The 27,854-nt window shown below is 45.2% G+C and overlaps 3 protein-coding genes across 4 annotated transcripts in view; all 3 read left to right on the forward strand.

Moving 5' to 3' along the window:
- LOC307085203 (growth factor receptor-bound protein 10-like) overlaps nucleotides 1-8,298 on the forward strand; it is a 29,162-nt gene extending 20,864 nt beyond the window's left edge. For both annotated transcript variants that reach the window (XM_079749896.1, XM_079749897.1), the window contains 7 exons: nucleotides 314-412; nucleotides 863-928; nucleotides 1,925-2,053; nucleotides 2,959-3,025; nucleotides 3,614-3,701; nucleotides 3,801-3,894; nucleotides 4,426-8,298. In XM_079749896.1, the coding sequence (XP_079606022.1) occupies nucleotides 314-412; nucleotides 863-928; nucleotides 1,925-2,053; nucleotides 2,959-3,025; nucleotides 3,614-3,701; nucleotides 3,801-3,894; nucleotides 4,426-4,572 (690 nt within the window). In that variant the 3' untranslated portion in view covers nucleotides 4,573-8,298. The remainder of the gene's footprint in view (nucleotides 1-313; nucleotides 413-862; nucleotides 929-1,924; nucleotides 2,054-2,958; nucleotides 3,026-3,613; nucleotides 3,702-3,800; nucleotides 3,895-4,425) is intronic.
- A 3,627-nt stretch (nucleotides 8,299-11,925) lies between these two features.
- cfap70 (cilia and flagella associated protein 70) lies at nucleotides 11,926-22,778 on the forward strand (the record flags this gene model as incomplete). The annotated part of the gene is made up of 26 exons (XM_079749664.1): nucleotides 11,926-11,997; nucleotides 12,386-12,575; nucleotides 12,870-12,968; nucleotides 13,088-13,173; nucleotides 13,633-13,824; nucleotides 14,304-14,489; nucleotides 14,889-14,983; nucleotides 15,106-15,187; nucleotides 15,761-15,904; nucleotides 16,302-16,463; nucleotides 16,836-16,895; nucleotides 17,154-17,245; nucleotides 17,334-17,394; nucleotides 17,613-17,807; nucleotides 18,087-18,218; nucleotides 18,428-18,550; nucleotides 18,857-18,990; nucleotides 19,064-19,179; nucleotides 19,398-19,685; nucleotides 19,922-20,085; nucleotides 20,441-20,605; nucleotides 21,337-21,498; nucleotides 21,897-21,986; nucleotides 22,176-22,277; nucleotides 22,489-22,536; nucleotides 22,649-22,778. 26 exons carry the CDS (start codon nucleotides 11,926-11,928, stop codon nucleotides 22,727-22,729), a joined length of 3,321 nt encoding a protein of 1,106 aa, XP_079605790.1. The 3' UTR covers nucleotides 22,730-22,778.
- A 2,039-nt stretch (nucleotides 22,779-24,817) lies between these two features.
- On the forward strand, nucleotides 24,818-26,844 carry rpl14 (ribosomal protein L14). The gene is made up of 6 exons (XM_079749899.1): nucleotides 24,818-24,846; nucleotides 25,334-25,435; nucleotides 25,520-25,614; nucleotides 25,837-25,936; nucleotides 26,601-26,654; nucleotides 26,750-26,844. Exons 1-6 carry the CDS (start codon nucleotides 24,844-24,846, stop codon nucleotides 26,807-26,809), a joined length of 414 nt encoding a protein of 137 aa, XP_079606025.1. The 5' UTR covers nucleotides 24,818-24,843; the 3' UTR covers nucleotides 26,810-26,844.
- The last annotated feature ends 1,010 nt before the right edge of the window (nucleotides 26,845-27,854 follow it).

Here is a 27,854-nt window from a genome sequence, read left to right on the forward strand (position 1 = left end):
AACTGTGCAAGAAACGGGATACGCTCACTCTTGATATCTTTGCACTGGGTCAACATTGTTGGGTATCTTGTCGTCATGGCGACATGAATGAATCTATTCAGCTGCTTCGGCTTAATGGAGAGAACATGACCGATGAGAGAGAGGGGGGAAAGAAAGAAAGAGAGAGAGAGAGTGCCTGACGATGACCTCGACGCTCTGGCAGACACTCCATGCAAACTCCTGTTTTAGCTCCTGGTTCCGTTTAGCGGTGCCCAGGCTCTCACGGGGCCGTCTGTCTAACGTGTCGGGGGGGTGTGCCCGCTGTCCCTTCCAGCCCAGCAAGGCGAGGAGCGAGTGTAAGGAGCTGAAGATGCTGTGTGCCGAAGACGAACAGAGCCGGATCTGCTGGACCACCGCCTTCAGACTGCTGAAGGTAGACCCCTCCACAACCCCCCTTCAGCTGTCACTCCACTTCAGCGTGATCCGACACACAAGATGTTAGTCCTGAATAGGGATGTCCATTTCGGATCATTTTGCTCTCAATAGAGCGGGACCCATTAACCGGTAAATAATAGTAGTACTATATACATCTGACTTGGTGGTCTTCCTGGAGGAAACGGCCCCCTACCGAGCTTCGCCTAACGCGCTTCCTTTTCTACCTTTTAGATTGCTAGCTAGCGATGCCGTGTCTATGAAGCAGTGTATATGCAAATGTACCTATAGACTGAATATTCAGTGGATTTAGCAGATTAACGGTCAACTGTTGACATCCCTAGGCTTGACGTATGGTGTGGTATAGTGAAGCACTAGCGCAAGATGTTGTCGTACATGTCATCCATTGCCGGTTGTGTTTTGACACGTTGCTGTTTCTTGGTCTCTGCAGCATGGGATCTCACTCTATCACAACTACACCGGTCCGCAGTCAAAGAAGTCCCCCCTCTCGTCAGTGGTGAGTCTCTCTTCCTTTGATCCACTATAAGCATTGATGTGTTTACCAACCGTCTGACAGTATAGACTGTAGTGTAGACTTTATACTATAAGCCAGTGCAACCATTTCACTATATTCTTATACAAGAGAATATTGTTTGCCTGTGGGGATGTTTTGATTCCCGGCTTTAAGGCTTCAGGAGCATGTCCTGTGTGAATGTATGGATTGCTGGTCTTTCTTGAGCCGGTCTCATGGCAGCTTAGGCAAGAATGCAAAGCTGTGAATACAGCAATTAAGAGCTCCTTAAACGTACTTAAAAGAAAAAGTACATTCAACAATCTGCGGTACATCTTGTTCCCCCGGCTCTTAAAAGTAAAAACCACGGGATATAATCAAGACAGGAACAAGTTACACGTCAGAACACCATGGAAAGTCGAGCTTGACACGTACATAACGTGTCGGTAAGCAGGTGATAAGCGGCTTTGTGCAGATTTTACTATTGTAAAGTGATTTCCCTATGAGAATACGCTGCATGCGCGCTTGTGCATGCAGCGTATTGAATCCAACCCAATTGACTCATGTCGCCTTTGCTTGGTTCAATATGCTGGGCTTGAGCTAACAAGAAGCTAATGGCAAAGAAGTGTTAAGGGAGGCCAACCCAAGGGTCATTGTACTGGGTGAATGTCCTTCCAAAATTCCCACCCTGCTTATCGGTTGGTACTTGGCTGAAGGCATTAACATTGCAGATTTATATAGATATGATGGATAGACATGATAGAGATATCTATAAATCTATCTGTCATTGTGACCATCCACGAGCCTTGTCCAAATGCTCCGGGGCTGGGCTGTGGTAGCATCCTGTGGTAGCATCCCCCCCCCCCCACACACACACAGACACACACCCTCCTGAAGGGCTTGTGCTTCTCTCCGGCAGACAGGATTTGTCTCGCCCCGGTGACTAGTGTCTGGTCTGCCTCCCCTCTGATCTCTGCACTCCCACCCTCCCCCCGGCCACAGCATCCCCCGCAGCGGAGCGTGTCGGAGAACTCCCTGGTGGCCATGGACTTCTCCGGGAGGACGGGCCGGGTCATCGACAACCCTGCTGAGGCCCAGAGCGCCGCCATGGAGGAGGGACAGAGCTGGAGGGTGAGGAGAGGGGGAGGGAGGAGGAGGGACAGAGCTGGAGGGTGAGGAGAGGGGGAGGGAGGAGGAGGGACAGAGCTGGAGGGTGAGGAGAGGGGGAGGGAGGAGGAGGGACAGAGCTGGAGGGTGAGGAGAGGGGGAGGGAGGAGGAGGGACAGAGCTGGAGGGTGAGGAGAGGGGGAGGGAGGAGACAGGAGGAGGGACAGAGCTGGAGGGGGAGGAGAGAGGAGGAGGGACAGAGCTGGAGGGGGAGGAGAGAGGAGGAGGGACAGAGCTGGAGGGTGAGGAGAGGGGGAGGGAGGAGACAGGAGGAGGGACAGAGCTGGAGGGGGAGGGAGGAGAGAGGAGGAGGGACAGAGCTGGAGGGTGAGGAGAGAGGAGGAGGGACAGAGCTGGAGGGGGAGGAGAGGGGGAGGGAGGAGAGAGGAGGAGGGACAGAGCTGGAGGGTGAGGAGAGGGGGAGGGAGGAGGAGGGATTGAGCTGAAGGGAGAGGAGGGAGGAGGGAGCTGGAGGGTGGGGAGGAGAGGGAGGTAGGGACAAGAGAACCGGAGGATGAGAATAGGAGAAAGAGTAGCGGAGGGTTAGAAGGAGACAAGACCAGGGAGGAAGGAAGGAGGAGGTGGGAGGCAGGATGGCTTGATGAATGGAGGGAGGGAGGGAGGCGGAAGGGAGCGAGGAAGGATAGAGGCAAATAGAGGAAGAGGAGGGAGAGTAGCAGTTGATTCTTTCAAAACTGAGGCCCCATGGACTTGACCTTCAAGGTGTGTGTGTGTGTGTGTCCCTGCATGTCCGTGCGCGTGCATGTGTGGAGGGATTAAGTAGAGGGGACCTTTTATTTGCGGGGGGTGTGATTGTTTACGTTGGGTCTTAACTTTGACCCCCGCTGACCCCCTCGCCTTCCTTCTAGAAACGGAGCCAGCGTCTCAACGTCCTGGGCAGCCCAGGCCCCCTGCACACCCCCTCTCTCAGTGCAGGTAACCATGGTTACTACCAGCCAGGAAACACAACCACAGTAATCAACTCACACAGGCTGTTGCCTTCTATATTCGCACAAGTAATTGGTTCCGTGCATCGGGAACAAAAAGTATGCTTGTCCTAAGAGCAGAGGTTTATTTTCCTCTCCAGATCGAGATGTTCTGGACATTGTCATGCATACCATACAAATGCCATTTGAGTGACATCTGTGAACAAGGAAAGAAGAGAAAGAATATACCCTTTTACAAGACAAAAAAACCCAAGCATGGATAGGCCTGTCTCAAAACGTCTTTTGAGGAAGACATTTGTTATGCAGAGAGTTTGGGTTGTACTTCATTCTGTTGGACCGGCAAACGTGATATTGATGTTGTACAATGTCGAGTGCCTACAACAACAACGTCACCTGTAACCTTGGTGACATACGATGACTTAATTGGTATAATAAGGTACTTAATCTCAGTGGATATCTGGGTGCTATCGCCACTCCTCTGTCAAATCGTCCATTATTCAAAGAACCGTAGTTACAATCCTAACTCTTGTTTCTATGTCTCACCGTCCCTTTGTGTGTTTGTGTGTGTGTGTCTCAGTGATCCACAGAACCCAGTTGTGGTTCCACGGCCGCATCGTGCGAGAGGAAGCCCAAAGAATGATGGTCCAGCAGGGCCAGGTGGACGGGTAAGGGCCGCCTGTCCTTCCTTCTGTCTATCTGATGATGATCGTCATCGCTGTCTGTGTTGTTGTTTTATGGCTTCCTCCATCCTCTCTCCCCACCAGGTTGTTCCTGTTGAGGGACAGCCAGAGCAACCCCAAGGCCTTCGTGCTGACGCTGTGTCACCACCAGAAGACCAAGCACTTTCAGATCCTGCCGGTCAGTCTGCGTCCTCCATCTGTCTGTCTTGTTCCCTGATATGTCGGTCTGTCGCTGGTCTGCCTGTGTCTGTCTTCTGTCCATTTTTTGGGGGAAATTTGGTTTCCTTGCATGCTCTTAGAAGTTGTACAGAGTTTTACCCATTGTAAGTTAAATAATTAATTCCACAATTTAATTAACTTAATTCGGACATTATGCTTAAAATAAATCAGAATGGATGGCTGTCATCTATTGATAGAGAGCTCACTCTCGCTCTCTGGTATGAGACTTGGCTACCATCAGTGTGAGATCCTCAGTAGCCCATTTGAATAGAATTGTAAGCAATTTACTGTCAAGAGAAACAAACAAATGCATGTGAGGAGTGAATAATCAGAAAGGATAAAGATGAGAAAAACAACAATTTTGCTAGCAATTCTAGCAAAAGTTTGTCACATGTTGTGATTGGATAAAAAATTGATCTCTCGCTCTCTCACTCTCTCTCCCCCTCTCCCCCTCTCCCTCTCCCTCTCTCCCTCACCCCTCGCTCTCCAGTATGAAGAGGAGGGCCAGGTGTTCTTCAGCCTGGACGACGGTGCCACCAAGTTCACAGACCTGATCCACCTGGTGGACTTCTACGAGCTGAACCGTGGCGTGCTGCCCTGCCGCCTAAAGCACCCCTGCACCGCCGTAGCCTTGTGACACTACCCCTTCCTGTGACCCCTGCCCCCCCTGATGACTCCTGGACCCCAACTCCCACTCCCCAACACGCGGACACAAACCAACCACCTTAACCTTCTTCCATCTGTAGACTTTGAATGTACAGACGCCAAAATACACACAAACGCATACATGCATACACACACGCACACGCAAACACACACGCGCATCATTTTTGGATATTTCAGCATTCCCCAACCCCTTTCCTGGGCCAGATAAGCTATGGTGCCCCCCCCCCCCCCCCCCCCCCCCTTTGGGGCACACCCACCCTTCCACTAGCCCATCGATTATCAGGGATAGACAAACGGAGACCCCTGTAGTGGGTCTCTGGAGATTTCTGAAAACCTGTGCAGTCCAGTCTGGATAAGCTGACCCCCATAACCCCCGCTCCGCCCCCCAACCCAACCCAAACAGACCTTGATGTGGCCTCGTGCGCTACAGCACATGCACCAACACACCAACCCCCACAAACCCACACGCATATATACACAAGACACTTGATGTGCAGCCACAGCGCGAGCCAGGCGACAGCAGGCATTACCAGAGGAATGTTTAGCAGGAAGGCCCAGGCTGACCTTCCCTTTAGAGTTGATTCATTGATGTCAATTTTTTTATTTTAACGAATGCTGTTTTAATTGCTGTTAAGTCAATGCAAAAGTAGTTTCTCTTGTTTTGCACTCCCGGGAGAGATAGTAGTGAGCTGTTGCCTCGATCTGAAATGAAATCGTTTGGCTTCTAGGTTCTTTCTTTTCTTTGGTAAAGGGGCGACCTCATCATCTTCATCATTGTAAACACCCCCCCCCCCCCCAGGATCACACGTGAGTGCACCTAAGCACTATGAAAGTGTGAAAGTTCTTTCCCTGGGTTGAACTGCTTCTGACAAATGTCCGGTTTTGGGGGCTTCTCAGATAAAACAACAGCAGAAGAAGATTGTGCTTTGGAAATTAGATTTGAGCAAAACTCTATCAACCCTCCCCTTGCTTAATTTTCTTAAAAAAAATTCTACTTTTTGCTTTGTCTGTTTAAAATGTATAGAGTCTAAAAGGATCTGAAAGTTTTTCTCAATTTGTATTTGGGTTGTGTGTGAATGTCCTTTTCCATTTCCTCGATTTCCGTTCTAAACCTCACTGCTTGCACATTGTGAATTTTCTGTTTGGTTGGTGGGGTTTGTGTGTTTGTGTGTGTGCGTTTGTGCATGCGTGCATGCGTGTGTGTATGTGTGTTCCGAGGATTTGGGGATGCACATGCAATTTTTTTCAAGGAAGGACCCCGGGCGAGGATAGTTTGAGTAAGCGTGACCACTCCTGCAGTTTCTGCCAGATAAAAAAAAAGTAACATCCTCTTTATTATTCTTTTACTTTATTGAACAAAACTTGACTTGAAATGTGGACAATGTTGACTGCCTATCCAAACAGTCCGGTTTCGCACGCCTTATGTGAAATTATGAGCCTTTCAAAAGAAAAAAAAATCAAAACTTGATCCTTTGCTTTTAGATCAACAGCTGTCTGGTTTGACAAAGATTGACATTGTTAGCTTACCTTTTTTTTTGTTCACTCCGTTAGATAACATGTAAATAATAGAATTGCCTAGAGTACCGAGGTAAACCAACAGAAATACATCAACAACACAAGAAGGTATCCGGAATGGAGGCCCAGAAATCACGCCAAACATGGCTATCGAGTTCTATCTGACGTTCATGTGACTAGCACACTTGGGAGCTGCCCCCCTGTGTGTGTGTGTGTGTGTGTGTGTGTGTGTGTGTGTGTGTGTGTGTGTGTGTGTGTGTGTGTGTGTGTGTGTGTGTGTGTGTGTGTGTGTGTGTGTGTGTGTGTGTGTGTGTGTGTGTGTGTGTGTGTGTGTGTGACATCACACTAACTGAAACAGACGTACCCGCCTATCATCCATCCTGTGCCAGATTTACAGTCAATAGGGTTAGCACTAAGTCGTGGAGCTACCTAACCAGGCTCTCCCGTCTCTCGCTCTGTCTCTCTCCAATCCTGGGCCTCGTTAAGTACTAACCTCACTGACTTTACGGCAAGGCACCTCCACCAATCAGGCGATAGTCAGCCAGGACGGACTCCAGGAACTGGATAATGCTTGAACACTCCCCACCCCCACCCCCTACTCCTGTCCAGCCAGTAAGCTACTAGACTGTGGCAAATATGTGCGGTTTGCCAGAACTTAAATATATATATATATATATATATATATATATATATATATATATATATGTGAATATAAATATTATAACTTTTAATACAACTTTGTCCTAGTTTTTCTCCCTGTTTCCTTGTTTGGTCCTTGTCATTTTTGTTGGTATTTTTCTGTCCTGTGAACACAGCAGTTGGTGTGTGTATGATGGGGGGGGGGTCGTGGTCCTGGCCCACCACAGTCGCCCACCCTCCTAGAAGGGGGATCATCCTGTTTCTTCCATACAAAGGAAGCCCTCTTTTAACATTTTTACACCGCACACTCCCCTCCACCCTTCCTTAATCACTGTGTTTTGATGTTCTACATACCAGTAGTCCAAGCCATGGTGTACAATGTTTTTTTGCTTTTTTTTAAATTTTTCTTCTAAGTATGTGAAGCAACAGCAAAGACGTAGATATCACACTGTACCTTGGTCACCCAACACACAGATCACTATGCACGGGCCGCTGTGATTGTGCTCAAATCTCTGTGTAAAAAGAATGAAGAATGATATTTCTTTTCCTTTTTTTCTTTGGGTTGTATGTGTATATTGATATTATTGTATATTTTCTCTTTTTTTTGGCCACAAAATTACATTTTATATAAATATATATCAGAAAAAAATATACCACAGTATATACAGTATTAAATTAAGCTTCATTTTGTTTTTTAATGGTGATCAAACTGGATTTTCTTATTTTCGGTTTGTGTTCGAACAATTCAAAATGGCTTCCTAGACTTCCAAGATTCTGAGGCCGACCGCTTTTAGAGTCTCGCAAAATATCTCCTGTGATTCAATCTGCCAGTTTCCATTCACTTTTTAGTTTAATCTCGGCTTCCTATTGTCTGGATTTCGGAGCATTGACACACCATTGACACCCCCCCCCCCCCCCCCCCCCCCCCCCTACCCCACCACCACCAATGCACTACTACATTGTAGGCCTATATATTAAAAAGTGACAAACTAACAGATTTAGTTAACCCCACATTTTCAGCTGCAGTCTGTGGGTACAAGACTGTTTCTGGAACTCATTCTTGGTGTATTTTCATTGTAGGTATAGGCCCATCAATTTCAGCTGGTGCCTCTTGTTTTATGAAGTGTTCCGATACAGCCTCTAGCCAGTCTGCTAGAAATATCTTGACATGAATTGCATACACACATCAACATTGGGGATTTTTCTATATAGGACGCACCCCCTGCCTTTAATAGCAAAAACATCTTGATTTCAAGTACTTATAAGCTTTTTTTTTTCTTTTTTAAGTGATATCAACATTTCAGGGAATTAAAAGTAATATTAAATGGACCATATTCAGTGAAACAAAACAAAAAGTGTGCTTCACCTGATTCTGGGAAAAAAATGTCTGTATGGCTCCTGAATTTATTAAATGTGTTCTGTTCAGGTATTTTTGTACAAATAAGGGACTGATATATTCTCTGTTTAATGGAAATCAGAATAAAAGACCACATTGCTATGAAACAAATAACCGGTGCTTTGCCAGGTGTGATCTTTGCTACCTTTCTTTGCTACACCAACAAATAAACAAATTGGAATAACACATATGTCCTCCGAGCTCATTTTTCAAACGTCCTACTGGCCTAGACCATTGCTGTGACATAAAACCCTTGTCTAGTCATTGTATACACGACGTCCAGAAAATGATGACTGTCATGAAAGTTAGCTACTTTAGCTTTTGCTGCTAGCGCCGCTAGCTTAGAAACCGTTTGTGATTGTAAGCTCTGAAATACGTGGTAAGAAATAAAGTTAAAAATAACTTTTAAATATCATGTTGAAATATTATTGAATACATTTTTGTGAAAGATAAATATCTGTTGAAGGAATCCAAGATGGTTAACGTAAAAATAAAAGTAACCGGAGCTCGCCAGAGCGCTAGATCTCCGAATAAAACTCATGGTTGACTGTTGTGCTCTTTAGGTCAGCCTGGAGTTATTAAGAGACACTCTGTCTAAAAAGCTCTGGGTCAGCCTTGGCTCTCTCCCATCGGGGAGCGCGGAGAAGATCATCGCGGTCTGCGAGGAGACGTAGCAGCCCCTCTTCTGCTCCTCCTTCCCCTGTCAGGGTGACGGAGGAGGGTCAGCGGGCCCACTGACTTCTGCTTCCCAGCGCTCCTCACCAGGCTTCCACTCTGTCTCCCTGTATAAGTGGCCTAACTTTAGATAGATTAGTAACATATCCATGTGTTTTGATATGAAACCTGCAGCTGGTTATCATGCAAGCTGCCACCATCACCTTTAATAAAGTTGTAATGTTTAAAAATAAATAAATATTCATATGTGTCCTATGACATAGCTTAAAGGGCTAGGGACCAACATGCGTGTGTATGTCATGTGTTTGGTTAGGTATTCTCCTCAAACTGGTTGAAGGATGGAGTCGACTCCCGTCACCATGGTGACGGTCAGCCGTGACCTGTTTGGCGACCTGCCGGTCTAGCTCATCCTGAGGCTCCTCCCGCTCCAGGTAGGTCCTAGTCATACAACCGCACTAATGGCAGTACTACTGCTGTACTACTACAACCAGTAGGGGAATCACAAACGGCACAAAAAGGTTTCTGACACATGGCCCATGTTTATAGGTTGGGATTTCTGCTCTCTCAGCTGACTCTTCAAATGCTGTAGACCCTGAGGAAGATACCCAGGGTTTGCTGAGGACACCGGGTTCCAGCGTCCCGGCTGGAAAACCAGGCAGCTCACCTTCCTGGTCCAGAGCAGCCTAATGAAAGGCTTTGGGTCGGCCCCCCAGCTACTACTGGTTTCCAAATCGCAATCGAACCAACTGTGTAGAAACGGTCAACCATTGATATTTTTATTTTTTAAGTGATGTAACCTTTATACAATAAAATCCTTAACCATGTGCTTACCTAAATAATCAGAATAATTCTAAGAACAGAACACCTGATGGAAACATTTGAGTGGGTCCTGTGTGATCGCTCGCTATACGGGCACTAGGCTCTCCTCCTCTCCCATCTCTTGAAGCTCAAGAAGCTTCAACTTCTGAGCTTGGGGGAAGCTGATCTTTGGTGAACCCTGATCTCCTTTGCTCCATTCGGGGGAGGTCCTGCTGGCCCAGTGTCAGACTCTGGCCCAGTATCGGTCGGGCATCCCGGAAGCAACCTCCTACCCCACTCAAGGTAATCGCATGACTGTTGAAATAAATACAATATTATTCGATTTTTTGATTCATTTTTTTATGTCCAATTCTGATAATAAGGTATTGGGTGATATAAATCATAACATTAAATGGCTGAGTGTTAGGATTATGAAGTTGACAGCAAGCAGTTGTATTGCTTGTCGAATTATTTAGGATCCAAGTATAACTACACATCAACCCCTCTCATTTGAATAATCTTTAGAATTGAAGTATATATTTTAGTTACATTGCTATTGAATTTCAAATGCTATTAGCCCAGTGTCCTAATAATTGTATTGGATAAAGGCTGTTGTTGTTTAGTTAAACACTGTGCGAATGTAAGAGTCCACCTCTTATAGCTCTGTGGCCACTCAGCGACACGCTCATCTCGGTGTACCGCCAGAGCCTCGCCCTACCAGGCTTCCCCACCAGGGCGGCGAGGGTAGGTCAAGGGGTTAGTTCTTGGTCGGGGACCACCACAGCGAGGTGACTTCGGCGGTTAGCAGCAGCACTATGTTCACTGATCTGCTGGCCTTGGACTGCAGCCTGGATCCTCTCCAGAGCAACTACCCAAAGGCCCACCTCTTTTTGACAAGTTGATGCAGGACCACGTCTCTGCGGCCAGAGGCTGACGGAGCTCTGGAGTAGACCATGGGGGGTACAGGGGATCTGGGACGACTGAGCCTGGCTGGTGGCCCTCTGCTCCCTGGAGCCCTGCCCCTTCATTCAGCAGCCTGCCAGCCGTCTGAGGTCTGCTTTAGGTTTAGTGCAGTCATAATATCCTCAGTGAACTCACATACATAGGAGTAGCATTTGCAAAGACAGACAGTGTCTCCTCCCTTACATAAAAGTGTTTAGACAAAGCCTGGAGGGTTTTCTTCATCTAACGAATGGCATCCATTGCAAGGCACTGTCCCCAACAAATTAAAGTGCAAGTACTTGCTACATGGCTATGATGTGATTTGTCATCAAAACGTATTTAAATCGTTTATTTTTTAATTAGACATGGTATCCATGTTTAGTTATTAGGCTATATCAGTACAGAGAAATTAAAGATGAGGGTATCCAACTGGTCAAACGTGCCGTTGTATTTGATGTTGTAGTTTTGTGTTTAAATAAATACACCATAATAAACTGTAAGAATGTAGATTTACTAATTTCGATATTGTCCGTGGTAGGAGTATGTCCTACACCAGAGGATCCATGACCAGTGTTAGTAGGGCACACCAGATATTCAATTTTGATGTCTGATGATACTGGTCATGGCTAGGCTTCTGTTTAGTTTAGGGGTCGGCAACTATGGGTCCTAGACTAGAGTTTTTAGATTTATTTTAGTATTAAATTTTGAAGACCAATGTGTCGATGCTGCCATCTATTGGTCGATAATGGAAAAGCAGGCGTACAGCAGGCGTAGAGCAGCGATTACTTGCTTTATTTTAAATACAGTACGTCATGTTCAGTGCTGGTTCAAGTCTATTGGTTTCTGGTGGCTAGATTTTTCTTAATTTGGTGTTTACTATTGCTGAAATGGCCATAATAGAAAATAGCAGCTTTATTTTAAATTTGATTATATCTCATGTGTTTTGCATCGAAAGCTGCCTTTAACAGGAAGGCCAATGAATAATGCAGACCTGCATTCGTATTTACTTCAGGTTGTTTTGGTTTACATAAAAGAAAGAACGTTGTGAGTTCTCATTTGGCTACAGAACGCTTGGAAAGCGATGATTCAACTGAGCGAGAGAGAGGGGGCGGGTCTTCCAGTTGTTTCCGCTACATGTTTCGGATATTTTGGGGTAAAATGATCCATGAACACTCCAAACTATTTTTTTTTGTCGTTACAATTCTGGATCCTCTCTCGTCCTATGAAATATGGGGATCGTCTGTGTGAGCGCGTATGCAGGGTTACTGAGCTTTGCTATAGAAACGGTTGCTATAGAAACGGACTGTAAACGCTGGTGGTTGGCATAGCGGTTTAACGTGAATATACACTTTGTTAAGTATGGAGGAAACATTGAATGGTAAAATACCTAATGGAGCTGTTAACATTACAGTTCTGCGAGGGAATAACTTGGTGAGTGTCGTTTTTGTTCTGCAAAACCACAACGTTAACACAGGTCTCAGTTTGGACTTCACACACACACACACACACATACACACGGTAACAGACACGCACGCACAAGCACTTGGTAGGGGAACTGTGTAAAACAGCCAAAGATAATCTAAATTAGGGCTTCAATGGAAACAAAGGTTGAACGTAAACATGAGCAAAATCGTCAGAGGGAGTTAGTAAGCAGTTGTGATATGTGCAAGTTATCATGACTGTGACCAGTGCTATAACATTATAGGCCTTAGCTAGAAGCGGTCCTGTTTAACATTGCAGTCGTAACTCAAGTTAATGAATGCAAATTACCATTCATTTAAATCTCATGAATATTGAATCAAGAATTGTCTATTTCCAGCAGGGCAACAAACACGAGCCCTTACACCACTTTGTGCGTGTTGAATTTAACGGTGCGGTGGTGGGAGAGTCAGCCCGGAGGCAGGAGGTTGACGTGACTGAGGGGGTGGTGGACTATGACTTCAGCTGCAGCTTCAGATGCCCTGACGAGAGACTCAGCCTGGACGACATGGCCCACAAACCTCTCATATGTAAGGAACACAGAGTTGTAGTTTCGTTTCACTTTTGCATTATAGTTCTTTTTTTCCTTCATCCAGGCTTTGTAGTAAAGTTCTGACAGATTTTCCTATTTTCTTCCCATTTTATTTCAAATGATAACATTTTCTTCAGAAAGTATCTGTTTAAACAATCCCAGAGATGAAACTTGAGTCGTTTGTGTGTGTGTGTGTGTGTGTGTGTGTGTGTGTGTGTGTGTGTGTGTGTGTGTGTGTGTGTGTGTGTGTGTGTGTGTGCCACCTGGCTGGTTGTTGCGTTCTCTGGGTCAGTGACAGTGATGGAGATCCTGCCCAAGGAGAAGAAGCAGAAGGAGGAGAGGACCGCGGTACTGGGCCAAGCAGTGATGGACCTGCTGCCTCTTCTCCATGGTAACAGAACAACACATGTTACCCTTTGTCCTTTAACTGATTGCTATAGCATTGCTATTGGATATGTCCAAGGATTGTGAAAATGGTCTCATGCGCTCTCTCTTGTTCTTCTCCTGCAGGTCAGTGCAACATCTCGTCACTTGTTCGACTGCATTGCGCTGCCGGTTCCTTACTGGAGACGGTCTCATTGGACAACCACACTCTGGTCAGATTAATATACATGCAGTGTGTCACAGGGCCATTTAGATAAGCTTTTTTAGATAATAAGATCCTCATTATGTTCTTTGGGCTGGTCCTTGGGTGTATCAGATTCTTATTCTCAAGACCAAGCAGTGCAAATTACCATCAAGTGTTTATTAAAAGCTTAAAGATTCATGATGCAATTCTTTGTACCAACTGTAATGATACATTACACTTGCTTAACCGACTTATATAAAGTGATTGCACCCATATAGGGACATACAATGAATTTAATCCAGTTTTACTAAGTCAGCTAACTGCATTTCCATATGGATTTCATCCATTCCTGATGAATGTTTCCCATAAATGTTTGCCTCCCCAGTGGTTGTGAATAAGGATGATGACCCGCGGTGGCTCAGCACGAACCTCTTTCCTTCCCAGCATGATAGGAAACCAGTCCATGAGCTTCTCTCCTTTTAAGCAGCTGCCCTCGCTGGAGGTGGCTGTCAGCGTCGCCACGCCGCTGCTGTCTGAAGCCCAGCGGCTGGCCTCCAACCTGCTGACGGTTACCATGGAGACCGCCTTCAGCGTCCCGGAGGTGTGGAGCCTGACCATCTCGCCAGGCCCTCCTGCCTGCTGCTACACAGCGGCTCTGCAACTTCCTGTCACAGCCGAGGTGATGCGCTCTTCTGCCCGGTCAATACTATCGCAGTGAGCTACTTACCGTATATCAATACTCAGTCTTAGGAGATGCAAAGAAGATTGGATGACATTCAGGAACACCAGTGCAGTGCCCGTTCAAAACGGGCCTTTTCGGAAAAGGTGGATTGCTCAGCAGCCCAGTATTGCTTCTTGCAGCCTTCTCGAGAAACAAACTTCCCACTCTGTGCTGCACTTCCTTGAGTTCTCCAAGTGGGAAGTTGATCGGATGAACGGTTGTGGAGAAAAGCAAAGGAAAGCCTTACAGATACTCCTTTAATTATACTTAGATATAGGGGATAGTTAACTACTACTACTTAAGGATACCAAGAGGTACGGGGGGGACTTAACCCAGAACCTTCTGTTTGTGAGAGCAACACCCTATGGATTCTACACAATTCGCCCATCTTTGGTGTGTTTTTGTTGCACATGTCCACAACAGGCGTTTTCTTGCAGAAAGAGGAGATTCTGATGTTCTCTGAGGGTCAGCTCAGAGCAGGGGATGAGAGGGAAGCCCCAGACAGACCCAGGAAGTGGCCCCAGGTGGGGTCTCTGGCCCCTGGGGCCCAGGTCTTCTCTAGGGCGGTGGCCACTCAGGAGGAGCTTGAAGAGGAGGAGTACGGAGACCTCACTAGCCCGGAGGTAGGCCCCCCTTCAGGTCAGCTGCTAAGCAAGCATCCACTGAAATAAATTGCAATTTACAATTGAGCCACATCACAATGCGTCTCTTGCAAGACTGCCATCTGTGAAAAGGTGAATATACCACTATTTGCCATCTGGGATGTCCTTCCTTCTTTCCTTCTTTCTCTCCTCCCTCGATTCCTTTTTATTTATATTTTGTTACTTACTTACATACTTAGTTATGAAGTTCCTTCCTTCAATCCTAACATTGCAAATGTCTTTCCTTCCTACTAGGAGGAAGCTTAAAGATTGTCAAGTCAAAATCACACACATGCAAACCGCTGGCTATGCATGACACTTGTCATCTTGGCTAGCAGATCTGTGTAGCAGGTCATGCTTAATCTGCCTGTACGCCTGCAGGACAGGGAGTTCTGTCATGTGGCGGAGACGACCAAGAAGAGAGTGTGCTGGGACACGGTGCGGCGCTGCTTCCTGGACACCGGGGGCTCCTCCAGGTTCATAGTCTAACTCCGTGGACATGCGACAGATCGATGTCCTTGATGATGTTTTCTGTTGTCGGCTGTGTATGTGTATCTTAATGTTCGTCCTGGTTCGTTCCTGGTCATTGTGGTTTCAGGTTGTCAGAGAGGATCGAAAAGTGCCGACTGTGGCCGCTGGAGATCATGAAGGCCCCGCCTCCAGTAGTCCAGGGAGGAAAGGCCAGTAGCCAATCAGAGAACAGGCCAAATGTCCCCCCTCTTGTTATGAATACAATCCACTCTGAGAGTGGATAAGTATGATACTATCAAGTATATTAATACTTGAGTAGAAGGCTCAAGGGCTTTAACTTTAACTTTTTAAAACTGCTGCATGTAAGAACTGTAAAGAGAGCGAGCTTCCCCTTCCCCTCGTATCTCCAACATTGAGTGTTCAAGTGTTGCATTCACTGTGAGTGACAGGCAAGATGGATTCCCTTGAAGCACTCAAGGAACAGATGCGCTGATTGATCAGGAGATGAGTGGTCTCAAATCTGAATTGGCCTCTACAGACACAGGCGTAGTCAACTCAAAACAATTATTCTCACTGCACATTTCTCTCACTATTTGCAGACAGATTGCTGTTATTTCTTACAAATGACACTAAAATACTAGCACTTATATCTTCCCTACTGTAGGCCCCCTTAGGTAATTTACTTAAAGTAATATTGCCTTAGGATGTTTAACCCTTATTTTATACTGCTATTCCCATGGCTGTTATCATATTGATAAATGCATCCCTGTCCGTGTGTTTAGGTGCCTGAAACTGAACCTGAGCAGCAGATCTCTTTTCACGGCGTGGCCTATGTGGACATGGGGCCCCTGATGTACCCGGGGGCCACCCGCCTCCGAGGGACCTACAGAGTCCACCCCTTCTCGGAGTCCGACCTGCTCGCCAAGGTCAGACGCAGGCCAGCACAACATGATTTAAGTTGTATTTATTTATTTTTGTATTTATTCTAATAGGGTTAGACATACTATAATTGGACCCATCTGCTATTAATAATGTGCCTCTTATCTTATCTGATTTGACAATTGTTGTACAATTTGAAAAACAGACACACCACATATTATCGCAGACCAATTCAAATCAAACTTTATTGATTAAGCACTTCTGAGCCAAACAGCCATTAAAATTCTTATCAAGCGCAGCAACATTACAAGAACAAGAAATGTCTTTAAAATAACAGCAAACTTCTGAGTCACAAAGATACATAAGCAAACCGCAATCCTCAAACAACTTTTACACCGTACCAATGTAGCTGACAGACATCTGTTCGCTATCCCGGTTACGCAGACCAAGCGGACGGGGAGTGTGTTGAAGGAGCAGGCCAAGGCTACAGCCCCTCAGGTTAAACTAAGCCTTAGCCCGCCAGCAGCCTCCCCCAAGGGGGCTCCCAGCAAGGGGCTGAATGGAGGAAACAAGGCTGGGAAGGAGACAACCAAAAAACTCAGCGCGGTGAGGAACATACCCGAACATATAGCTATAGGTTAGCGCGATAAATCGCTTGAGGTGAAATTTGTTTTAGATTTTTTTTGGAATACAAATAATTGTTTTGAATAGCATTAGTAAAAACTTTTATTTAAACAGGGAAAATGACATTGAAACCAAAGACTCTTTTTCGAGGGAGCCCTTTATAATTCGACAGAAAGGACATTGTAGTCAAGTACTTGAGGCAATGATAAAGATTTATATATATTCTATATTGTATAAAAGAGACAATACAACATAGAACAAATAAAGAAATGCAAACGATAAAACAGGTTCAGCGAAGATATTCATGTGTTAGTGACAATAGGTAGCGGCGTTTGTAATACTGCACTCTTCCAGGTCGCTGAACAGACTGAAGCCGTGACTGAAGTGGACCCACTGGTCATTGCAGAGAGACAGGTAGGCTGCCGTCTCAACTTGGCAACCACAATGTCTGCCAACAATAATGTCAACCCACCAACCGCAGCAATTTCAAGTCAGTCACATAGTAGCGGTGGCATAAGTCAAGGACCAAATGAGTGTGGAAGGGTTTGGAAAGTAATTTTAATGTGATACCTTCAAGTTAATATGCATGCATTTCAGAGCCAAGCTCTACCAAGCCAATGGCTTTGCGGTATACATAGTCCGTTTGATTCCCTAACCTAAACCATCTCCTAGATGTATGCGGATGCCAGAACCTACATCGTTGTTGAGATCACCGTAGAGAAACCCCTGGTCCCCAAGAGACCGCCCGCTGAGCTAGCCAAAAAGTGAGTAACAATAAGTAAGTCGGTGCCACATACTACTCTCCACATTTAGAGATATGTTCAGCGTCTTCTTCTGGGGTTTTCTTTGCAGAGTGATGGAGCTGATTCCTCTCAGACTTCCGTTACCTCGTCACCCTGCCGGGGCTGGAAAAGTAGACCACACGCACACAATCACAAACCCACACGCTCACAGACAAAAACACATACACACACACACCCTCAGACACACACCCACCACACACACACACACACACACACACATGTTCACACACAAACACACACACACGCTCACGCACAAAACCACACGCACGCACTCTCATAGATATAAATATAGCATGCGAGAGTGAGCGCTCTTCCCTTGCGTGTGGAGGCAGTGCAGGAGTTCCATCAAGAGGTCACCAGTGTGGTGGGCCAGGTCTTGGATCAGTACCAGCAGCTGTTTGGGGCTGCCTTCCAGCCCGGGGCCCAGCCCATGGACCCCAGCACCCAGGAGCACCGCCGGAGCCAGCTGCTAGGGGAACTCAACTACTCCGGGAAGTACTTCGCCTTAAAGGAACAGATGAAGGTCAGAAGAAACAGAGGTCAAAAAGGGACTCAGCCTTACGGTTATTCACAGTTAAGAAGGACAGGTCACAATTGTTACTGAGCTTTTTAAAAGATTTTACTTGAACCTTGTACCTCATGTAAAGTCAGCCTTTCCACATATAAACACACGATATTGTATTGCCGGAGAAAGGTTGTGAGACGTTTCAAACTAAGTTTTTGTGAGGAAGTCGGACGAAGTGAACAATAAGTGATCTCAGCCCGTTTAACAGAGTTCAAGTGTGATCTATTGTGGTTCCAGAGCTCCGTGGTGAAGATAGTGCGTGAGAAGATGCTGAGGACTGAGGCCTTCTCCCACCCAGAGCAGCTGCAGGCCTTTCTCAGCCAGCTCTACGTCTACCTGGTGGATCAGATGCACCTGGCTCTGAACGTGGTAACAAGTCACCCATCGCCCCCTCTGCCTCACTCTGCTTCACTCAGCCAGCCAGTGGCAGGGATCCTAGTCCCAGCAGTACTCTCATCCCCCCTTCCCCCCTCTGCTCAGTTGTATCATCTCTTCACCTGTCCTTCCTTTCATCTCCCTTGTCTGGTCCCTTCCCCTCTTCGTGTCCTCCTCCTCCCCTCTCCTCTATCCCCCTCCAGACGGAGGAGCCTAAGGAGGCAGCGGAGGTGCAGCCCGTCCTGGACGTCCCTCAGCTCAGACACTTTGCCAGGGAGGCGGAGCATAACGGAGACTTCCAGCTGGCTGCCCAGTACTACCAGGAGGTGACTGCGCACCCTGTGCTTTAACTCACAACTCAAACCCAATGTTTGCAATTTTGAACGAAGTGTGCGACTCTGCTGCACTCTCATTTTGCAACTGGTTGTGCTATGGTTGTTATGGGGTTGTGTCATGGGGTTTGGTTATGATTGTGCTGTGGTTATGCCACGGGGTAATGTTAGTCGTTACTAACGCTATGCTAATAGTTAGGTAGTTATAATATGTGATAGGCTTACGGTTAAACAGTAATGCTACGTCATATGCTAATAGTTCAATAGTAATGCTTTGTGTTCATCGTTGTGCTCCTTCAGCGGTTGGTCCGGGGGCCGACGGAGCCCTCCCATTGGTTGGACTACGGCACCTTCTACATGCGTACCGGGGACCACGTCAAGGCTGAGGAGTGTTTCCACCACGCTGTCTCCCTCCAGCAGACCCACCTGCCCAGGTATGCGACCGCTCCCCGTCACCTCCGCCCTCTGTAGGGACCGGCCCCCTGAGTCCCCTGTGCGTGTCCACAGCCTGGTGATGTGTGGGGTCCTGGCCGAGATGGGGGAGCGCTACGGCAATGTGGAGACATACCTGGAAGCAGCGGCCAGCGCCCACCCAGCCAGCGTGGTGGCCTGGACCCTGTTTGGTGAGGAGCTCCGTCAGTACTCTGCTGACATGCCTTTGTCCTAAACGGCCGCTGTAAAAAAAAATGGCAAAGTTCCGTCAAGGACATTCATGTATTTTGGTTTGATATTTTCATTGATGCTAATGAATTGAATCACCAAATAATAAATAAGCCAATAATCCTAAAAATGGACCCCCGGTGTTGTGTTCCTCCTCCTTATCTGGGGGTCTACCCTCCAGGGATGTTCCACCAGGGGCAGAACAACCACTTCAAGGCCGAGAGCTGCTTCCTGACGGCGGGCAGGCTGCTGAGGGCCAGAGAGGGGAGAGGGGGGCCCCAGGAGGGGAGGGGAAAGGCCAAGGAGGGGAGAGGTGAGGCCCCTGAGGGGACCGGTGAGACCCGGGAGGGGACCCAGGGTGAGGAGCCCAAGCTCGAGGGACAGAAGGATGAGGGAAAGGACAAACAGGAGAAGGAGGGAGAGTTGATGGAGGAGAAGGGAACGAAGGAACGGGAGGAGGCCAAGCCAGGTGAGTCCGGTGTATTGGTATGAACATAAATATGTATTGTGGAAAACCACAATGGAACATTAAGCCTTTATTTATATTGAAAGGTTTTACGTATTCTATTAAGTATTCTAATCTATACATTAGCTGAACGTAGCTGAAATACTGCCTGAGATACTGCTGCACGGGCCCACGAAGGAAACCTTATTCACTGGTGCGGTGCCTGGTGATAAAGACTGTGGCCTATATCATTCACACAGAGCGTGTTGGCGTGGAGCCAGAGAGAGAGAGGCAAGCTGACGCAGAGATGCCAGCTGCAGCTTGCAAGCCCACCCCGGCGTATGACAGGACACAATCCACACCCCCTAGGTCGTCCATCTACATGGATACCGCCCAGTTCCTGCTGCGGCACCATGCCCTGCAGGTATAAACACACACACACACACACACACACACACACACACACACACACACACACACTCACACTCACACTCACACCGACAGGATCATTACACTGCCTGATGGAGCAGTCAGTTGGACTTCATAAAGGAATGGGTTAGAATTCACCATTGGTTTGTGTTAGAATTTTCATATTTACTGGCTGTAATTTAGTGAGCTATGATGAAGCAAACTTTAGTTATTATGTTTTATATAGAGTGGTTTTATTTTCTCAACTGATGGTTATAACGCTGATCTGTTTTTGTGATTGGGTTTTCTTTGTGTGCGTGCGTGCGTGCGTGCGTGCATGCGTGCGTGCGTGCGTGTTTGCCTTTCTGCAGATGGCCCAGAGAGCTCTGGCCCAGGAACTGCTGTCTTCCGACGGGGGTCTAACCCATGGTCTGACCACCGCTTACCGCCTGGCCACTGCCAAGATGCATATGCTAAGCGCAGACTACTGTAGTGCTGCTGCCATCCTCAAGGAGGCGCTGGCTAACACTAGCAAGGTACTCACATTATGCGACAAAACAGTCCTGGCTGTGGGATGTTACAATCAAGCAGTTAGAATGATTGTTCTTGTCTTTATTCTTCTATTGTGGTGTTGTCCTCATACTGGAATATTTGCTTTTCAGTCACTTACCTTCCTGTAGTAAATACTTGACCATTCATGGTGGTTTGGCTTTCTATTCGTCCCAGAGAGAATGTATAGATGGCTTCTGTATCTCTTCCTTTTCTGTAGCTTTTTTATTGTGTTTGCAGTCCCTCCCAGGCAGAGGAGTGAAAGTTGTAGTATTTGTTTGGCCTTAGAACACCTTGTTGTACTGTAGTCACCTTAAGATGGACAGCAGGATGTGAAAAGTAAAATAACTACAACATTTCACAGAGGGATGTATCAACTTCACACCTACTGTATTGAAAATCAAAAAGTATATCAATATTCAGCTCGAATTCAGCCAATAAACCCTCAAGTCTTTGAATGGAAGGAAATCGATAGACTGAAAATATTTTCTAAAGCACACCCTGATAATACTTAATAACATCATTAGAGGTCAAGTCCGTATTTGTGTTGTTCATCACTTTAAGCCATCCCAATGGACTCCAAAGTCCCGCCTTACCAGCTCTGAATTCCCCTGATTCAACCTGGATGACAATCACCATTCTTGTTGTTTGTCAACATTAAACCGCTCAGGGGTTTGTTGCTTAGCAGCGGGTTTGCCGTGGTTGCTGCTGTGTGCAGGAGCCCGAGGCGTGGGCCCTGCTGGGTCACTGCAGCTACCTGACTGGGGACTGGGCCAAGGCCCGCCAGTGTTACCAGAGGTGCCTGGAGTACCGGCGGCAGCCTGAGGACACACACCCTGTCTTCCTCCGCCTGGGCTCTGTCTACCTCCAGGAAGGGAAGGTGAAGCCCCCCCTTCCATCCCATCCCCTCGATTCAACTCTGTCCTCCTGATAAGGTGGCGAAAACCAACGCCTGACTGACGTTTTACGCCTTGTCCACATCAACGTGGGTCACTTTTAAATCTTTTATATTTTCATAGCCCGTTGTAATTGGATGGATTGGGTTTTTAATATGTTGCCGAAAACAGGGTTGTTTTATTTTTATTGTTTTTTTACTTTTGCCGTCATATTTCGCCAGTGTGGACATGGTCCCAACGGCCTGATAAAAGATCAGTTAAATCTGTTATTAAGCCTGTTAAATCACCAATGCGTCAGGACCAAGAGATCAACCAAAAATGTTCATAAAGATTAAGCATGAAACCAAGAAAACGCCTGACGTTGCGGGGTTTCCCCTTACAGTTCCAGAATGCCAGAACCACATACCTGCAGGCCTGCAGCAGCTCCCCATCCTGTCTCACCTGGCTGGGGCTCGGCATCGCCTGTTATCGGGTAACAAAAAACAAAACAAAAAAACAATCTTACACGATTTTCCTTAAAAATGTATAGGCTATTATTGTAAATTGTGTGTGTGTGTGTGTGTGTGTGTGTGTGTGTGTGTGTTTGCGTCTGTGTCTGGGCACATGCTTGTCTGTTTTTGTGTGTGTGAACGTGTGCGTGTGTGTTTGTGTGTGATCATAGCTGGAGAACCTAAGTGAGGCTGAGGAGGCTCTGACGGAGGCAAACACCCTGAACAACATGAACCCAGATGTGTGGGGATACCTGTCTCTGGTCTCCCTCAAGGTGAGGCCCGCCACCCCTGGGTGACCGCCAGACTCCTGCTTTGCTTTTTAACAATCCCACATGGTCACAGTAGACTGACATCCAGTCCTCTCCAGGTGGAAGAACCATTTGGGGTTTTCTTTCGAGACATTCAATGGATTTGAACCAGCAGCACCATTTGCTTGATTAAATGGGCCAACCACATGGCTTTCTGTCTGCCTCTTTTTATTAGATTGGCCGGAGATTGGAAGCAGAGCAGTCATACAAGTATGCTGTCAAGGTATGCTACCACATTGTTCAGTTCATCTGCTTGGAAAAGGAGCCACATTTCTAAATGGTACGTTGTTGGTTTCTGAAGGCCTGATTGTTTATCATGGTTTTCCTCTTCCAAGCTGAACCTGCAGGACGAGCCGGTCCTCAGGGAGATCAAGGAGCTACAGGACCAGTTAGGCTTTGGGGATCCTTCATTCTAACTTCTTTCAGTGGTTCATTATATGATGTTGTAATGTTTTTTTTTTTAATGTTGCAATGAATACTTTTTGGAAAATATTGAGTTTTGCTACAGATTATCATTAACCTTCAACTTCATATTACTAATGAGTACATGAATAGTGATACCGTTTTGATTTGATTTGTGAGATGTTCCCTGAAATAAATGTACAATATAATATGTTTATCTGATATCATACCTAAAAATGTTGAATAATGGAGATTATGGTGTTTGACTCCCAGTCGAAAGGTTCTGAGCTTTGAACCCCAATGTCTGCTGTCTACCTAAAGAGTCCTCCTTGAGCAAAAAACCCGACACGACATGTACGTTAATGACTATCATTTGTTTTGGAAAGGTGTCTGTTATATACAATTTACCAATACAGGTATATTTTTACATGATTTGGCAGCAGCCTGGGGATGATTTGATTCCATGAAGTTGTAGTTGTAGGAGATATTTAGGTAAATCTAGATCATTATAATAATAACCTATGATTATCATGATAATAAATGTTATGTTATGTTTTATATATATATATATATATATATATACAGTGTTCGAAATACGGGGGGGTCCGATTTACCAATGAGACCCCCTGAAAGCCTCAAAAGCAAAGATTGAGGGTGGTCTCAAATTTTGTCAAAAAGTAATATATATTGTCACTAATGGTCACTTAAATGTTTTTAAGCTCACCATGTCCAGTATTAAGAATTCAAAACATTTATTCACAAATAAGTTACTTTTTGCCAGCAGTCCTGTGTGCGATCGAAATTAGCCATGTTCGCCAAACAGAAGAAAGACGTAATGTTGAAAAGTCATACTAAAAACGGATAGCTAGCGAAAGCTAAACCAGAGTGTATCACTCACACACTTTGGGTCTATTCTAACTTAAGGTAAGAGGATATCTTTTAAATCTTTGCAGTGACTCTTTGATTGTGATGATAGAACTGGGACATAGGGTGCACTGTGCATAAAATGAGTGTGTGCGACTGTGCATGCATGTCCTTTCTGGCTTCGGCATACTGCATGGTTATGAAGGCGTTGTGGTTGGTTGTGGTCCGAATGTGTGCGTTCATGTCCTTTCCGGCCTCGGCATACTGCATGGTTATGAAGGCGTTGTGGTTGGTTGTGGTCTTATTGAAGCAGCCTAGCCTTTCAAGTTGGAGTAGGCCTAATTGTTTACGTGCGTGTGAGAGAGAGAGAGCAGGCGAGAGAGGGCGCACTTGCCTTGGTGATGTTTGGCTTGTTGTGTAAAATGTTGTCAGCATCCACCGTGGTTGGACGCATGTGCTTTGTGTATGAGTTCAATGATGTATCTGTCTGATCGGATGGTTAAATAATGTCACACGATCAGTCATGCAGGCTTTCATTCGAAAGTGCACTGATTGCGTGCCAGTCTCCGATATTCAGTTGTTGATTGCTCTTCTAAGTGCGCCATATTGGTGCCAATTATTGTTGTGTTTGCATTGTAATGCACAACTTTGCCTCTCCTTGTTCTAAAACATCGTGCATCCAAACAACTTTAGCCAATGCAGCCTCCTATGTCAGTACTGACATAGGAGGCTGCATTGGGGTTGCATTGGTGTTGCTTTACGAATAGGCTACTATAGCATATCGGATTATCAACAATTGTTGTGTGCGTGTGTGTGTTGTCATGTAGGCGATACAATGATTGCTTGCATCCATGAAATATTGTAATGTTATAGGTCAACTGCATATTGAGATAATTTAGATCGGTATTGCGCAACAATCGGGGGATGGGGACCCCCCCAAATATTGACGGGTATTTCGCACATTATTTATATATATATATATATATATATATATATATGGCACAGAATTGGGGCAAGTCAAATATTGTAGCCTTCAAATCTGTATGCTATGAAAATTAACCCTCCCTTATTTTCTTACTTGAAAGAAACCTTTCCATAAGTAGACGTTATCAAGGTTTAAATTAATGTCATTATTAAGACCCTAAAACATAATTTCTACGCCTCCCGCTTATCGACTCAGTGCGCATGTGTGGATAGCAAGCGGAAAACGTATGTGTGCGTTGGGCGGAAGTGGGGACGTCCTTTCTGCTCACGAACAGCCATCATGGTGAGATCGTCGTGAAATTGTAACATCTCAAGAATTGAATTATTTCTATATATATTACTCCAATACCATAAAAACCGCAAGTATAATGTTGCTAAAACCGCCCGTTCTCATTATATGTCCGTTTTCCTGTGTTTTTTATGTTGATCTAAAGCTATATTCGATTGCGGAAAAATGTGTGCCATTGCCGTGTTGAAACGTGGTCCCCTAGCCAGGGACGGCCTATCCATCCACATGAGAGATTATCATTTCTAACGTATAATGGTCCAACAGCTTGGCTAACTCTTTTCTATCATATTGTCTCACTGCAGTGTTGCCATCCGTATTCGTCTGTACGGTATGAACAATGCTAACTAAACATTTGGGTGGCTGGTTGTAGTGAATGCTACATGCTAGCGTCAAATGACAGTCCTCCTGCTCACCGTCCAGTGTTCACCTCTATGTCTCGGATATGTAAACTAACTTCAAACAACGCAATTGTTTTCCACAGGTGTTCAAGCGTTATATTCAGATTGGCCGCGTCGCCTACGTTGCATTTGGAGCCAACGAGGGCAAACTGGTGGCCATCGTTGATGTCATCGACCAAAACAGGGTAAAATGGGGACTTACTGCAATCTCAAACCGCACTCATATCAAAGCACCACACGAACAGTCACTAATGTCTTGACCCGTTTAGGCTCTTGTTGATGGACCCTGCACGGGAGTGAAGAGGCAGTCCATGCCATTCAAGTGCATGCAGCTCACCGACTACGTTATCAAAGTACCTCACAGGTGAGGACATCTTCCAGGCTCCCATCCCAGAGTTCATTCTAATGTAGTAAAAGATGAAATCCTTATATTCAGAAATTATTTTCCTCTTTATTGAGAGGCTAGACCTATGTTTTAACACAATTGAAAACGGAAAGTTAATAACTACAATCTGTCAACATCTTTGGCCCATAAGCCTGAAAAGATTGAATGTCATTGAATACTAAAATTTCTTATGTTCCACAGTGCCCGTCAGAAGTTTGTCAGGAAAGCTTGGGAAAAGGCTGAGGTCAACCAGAAATGGGAGCAGAGCAGCTGGGCTAAGAAGATTGAGGCCAAGAAGAAGGTAAGCAGTGTTGCAGTCTCACAGCGTTGAAGTTTTCTTATTGGTACTGAATATTGAAACTCCTTGTTCTATATATATATATATAATTTTATGGGTCATGGTTTTTTTTCTTGGGCATGTTCAACTCTAGTTCATTAAAATGCTTTCTTGGTGGCCATTTCTATCTAGCATGAATTGATACTGAAACACTTTAATTGCACATTTGTTTACTTGGTCTTGATGCACTGTTTATGAAGGTTAATTGGGTTTTGTGGCATTGATGGAGAGGGAGAATTGGGTAATTCTGGAGATGTTGGGGGTTGGAAGTTGTGTTTATGGAAATCCACATCCGTTAAGCCATAACCTGAATGTACATGTTTATTGATGTGTATCAAAAACTGAGACCAGTCCCAATCAGTATTGACAAATGTTATGCGTTGTTCATTTTCTCCATGCATAGCTGATCCAAAGTTTGATATTTGACACTAGATGTCTTTTCTGAATGGAACCATTTTGTAGTCAATCAACGCTTGATTTATGAATAAAAATGTGTTTTATAAATGTGGAGCTGCATGACTCGTGTATACTTGTAGATGGTTGATCCCTGGCCATCAAGTTTGTTCATATATTATTTGTATAATGAAGATCTAGAGAATTAATGCATGTTTTGTTTTTTTATCTGCAGAGGGCTCTAATGTCCGACTTCGACCGCTACAAGGTGATGAAGGCCAAGAAGATGGTAAGTTTAAACTTAAGTGTTTTCATTTATGAACAGCTGAATGAAAATATAAAAAAGCTAGCAGTTTGTGACACGTGTTAATTTGTTGTCTACAGAGGAACAGAATCATCAAGCACGAGGTGAAGAAGCTCCAGAAGGAGGCAGCAAAAAAGTGATCGGTTCCACAAATAAACATTTTGAAAGAAACGTATCTGTGGGCATCTGTTTTGTTTTTACAAATTGCACAATTTGGTGTGGGTGGTAGTCAATATGGATTTCTGTTTTGGTGATGGAGGAAATGTAAATTAATTGGGAAATAGCATAAATAGTTTCTGCCTCAGTTGGGTATTTGCAGAAGCTGAGTCATGTCTGACCAGTCTAATGTAATATAACTAGTTGTATTTGCTGTATTATAATGAGGTTATTGACAAGAGGCAAATTCAATTGATGCAGGTATTATCCCTCTATTTTAACTAATTTGTTTCGATTAATTGTCCATTGACTAATTGTGAAGAACACAATCTACGCAGGTATGTAAATTAGGTATTTTGTATGGGAGGAATGAAATTATGACATCCACCCAGGCTTTCTTTATTGCAGTACTCCAAATATGGAGTCAAATATATATTTTCTATGTAATTAACTAGAAACGTTAAATGAAGGCATATTTTTCTAATCGAATTACTCTAAATGCGTGTAATTATAGCAATCTAATCGCTTTAATAAATGCCTGCTGTACTGCACTTGTTTCGCTAGGTGGAAGCAAAAAGGACCAGTCTTTTATATCCCGCTAAAACTCCTTTGCGTTTTCCGTGACCGAAACCCAAGTGTGATACATTCTCCAGCACTGCCTGCCAATTGTACGTCATCCAGCAGCTCTTTGGAGGGAACATGACGTTCCTAAATACAGCCTTTCTCACAATGTAAATTAATTGTTTTAATTGAAAGGCATACATTTAATGGTTTCAAAAGCACGGATGCGCGTAAGCAGACTGAAAGGCTTCAATGAGTGCAGCTAATCAGACATGCAAACAATACAGAGGTATAGTGCAACATTGCATACAAAGACGAATTAGGAATTATAAAATAACATCGAAGGAATAAAAAGAACATTCTTAAGAATGTTAAATATATTTATATTGATATAAAAGCGACAACTAATTGGGTAGATAAACTATTGTCCATGCGTTTCCATGAATTGAACACATTAAACACGCATGC

Source organism: Pollachius pollachius (assembly GCF_949987615.1).
Source record: "Pollachius pollachius genome assembly, chromosome: 13".
Taxonomy (NCBI): Eukaryota; Metazoa; Chordata; class Actinopteri; order Gadiformes; family Gadidae; genus Pollachius; species Pollachius pollachius.

Coding starts and splice junctions, on each gene's coding strand:
- rpl14 (XM_079749899.1), top strand. Junction 25,436..25,519: donor ATGTCATCGACCAAAACAGG/GTAAAATGGGGA, acceptor TGACCCGTTTAG/GCTCTTGTTGATGGACCCTG. Junction 25,937..26,600: donor AGATTGAGGCCAAGAAGAAG/GTAAGCAGTGTT, acceptor TTTTATCTGCAG/AGGGCTCTAATGTCCGACTT.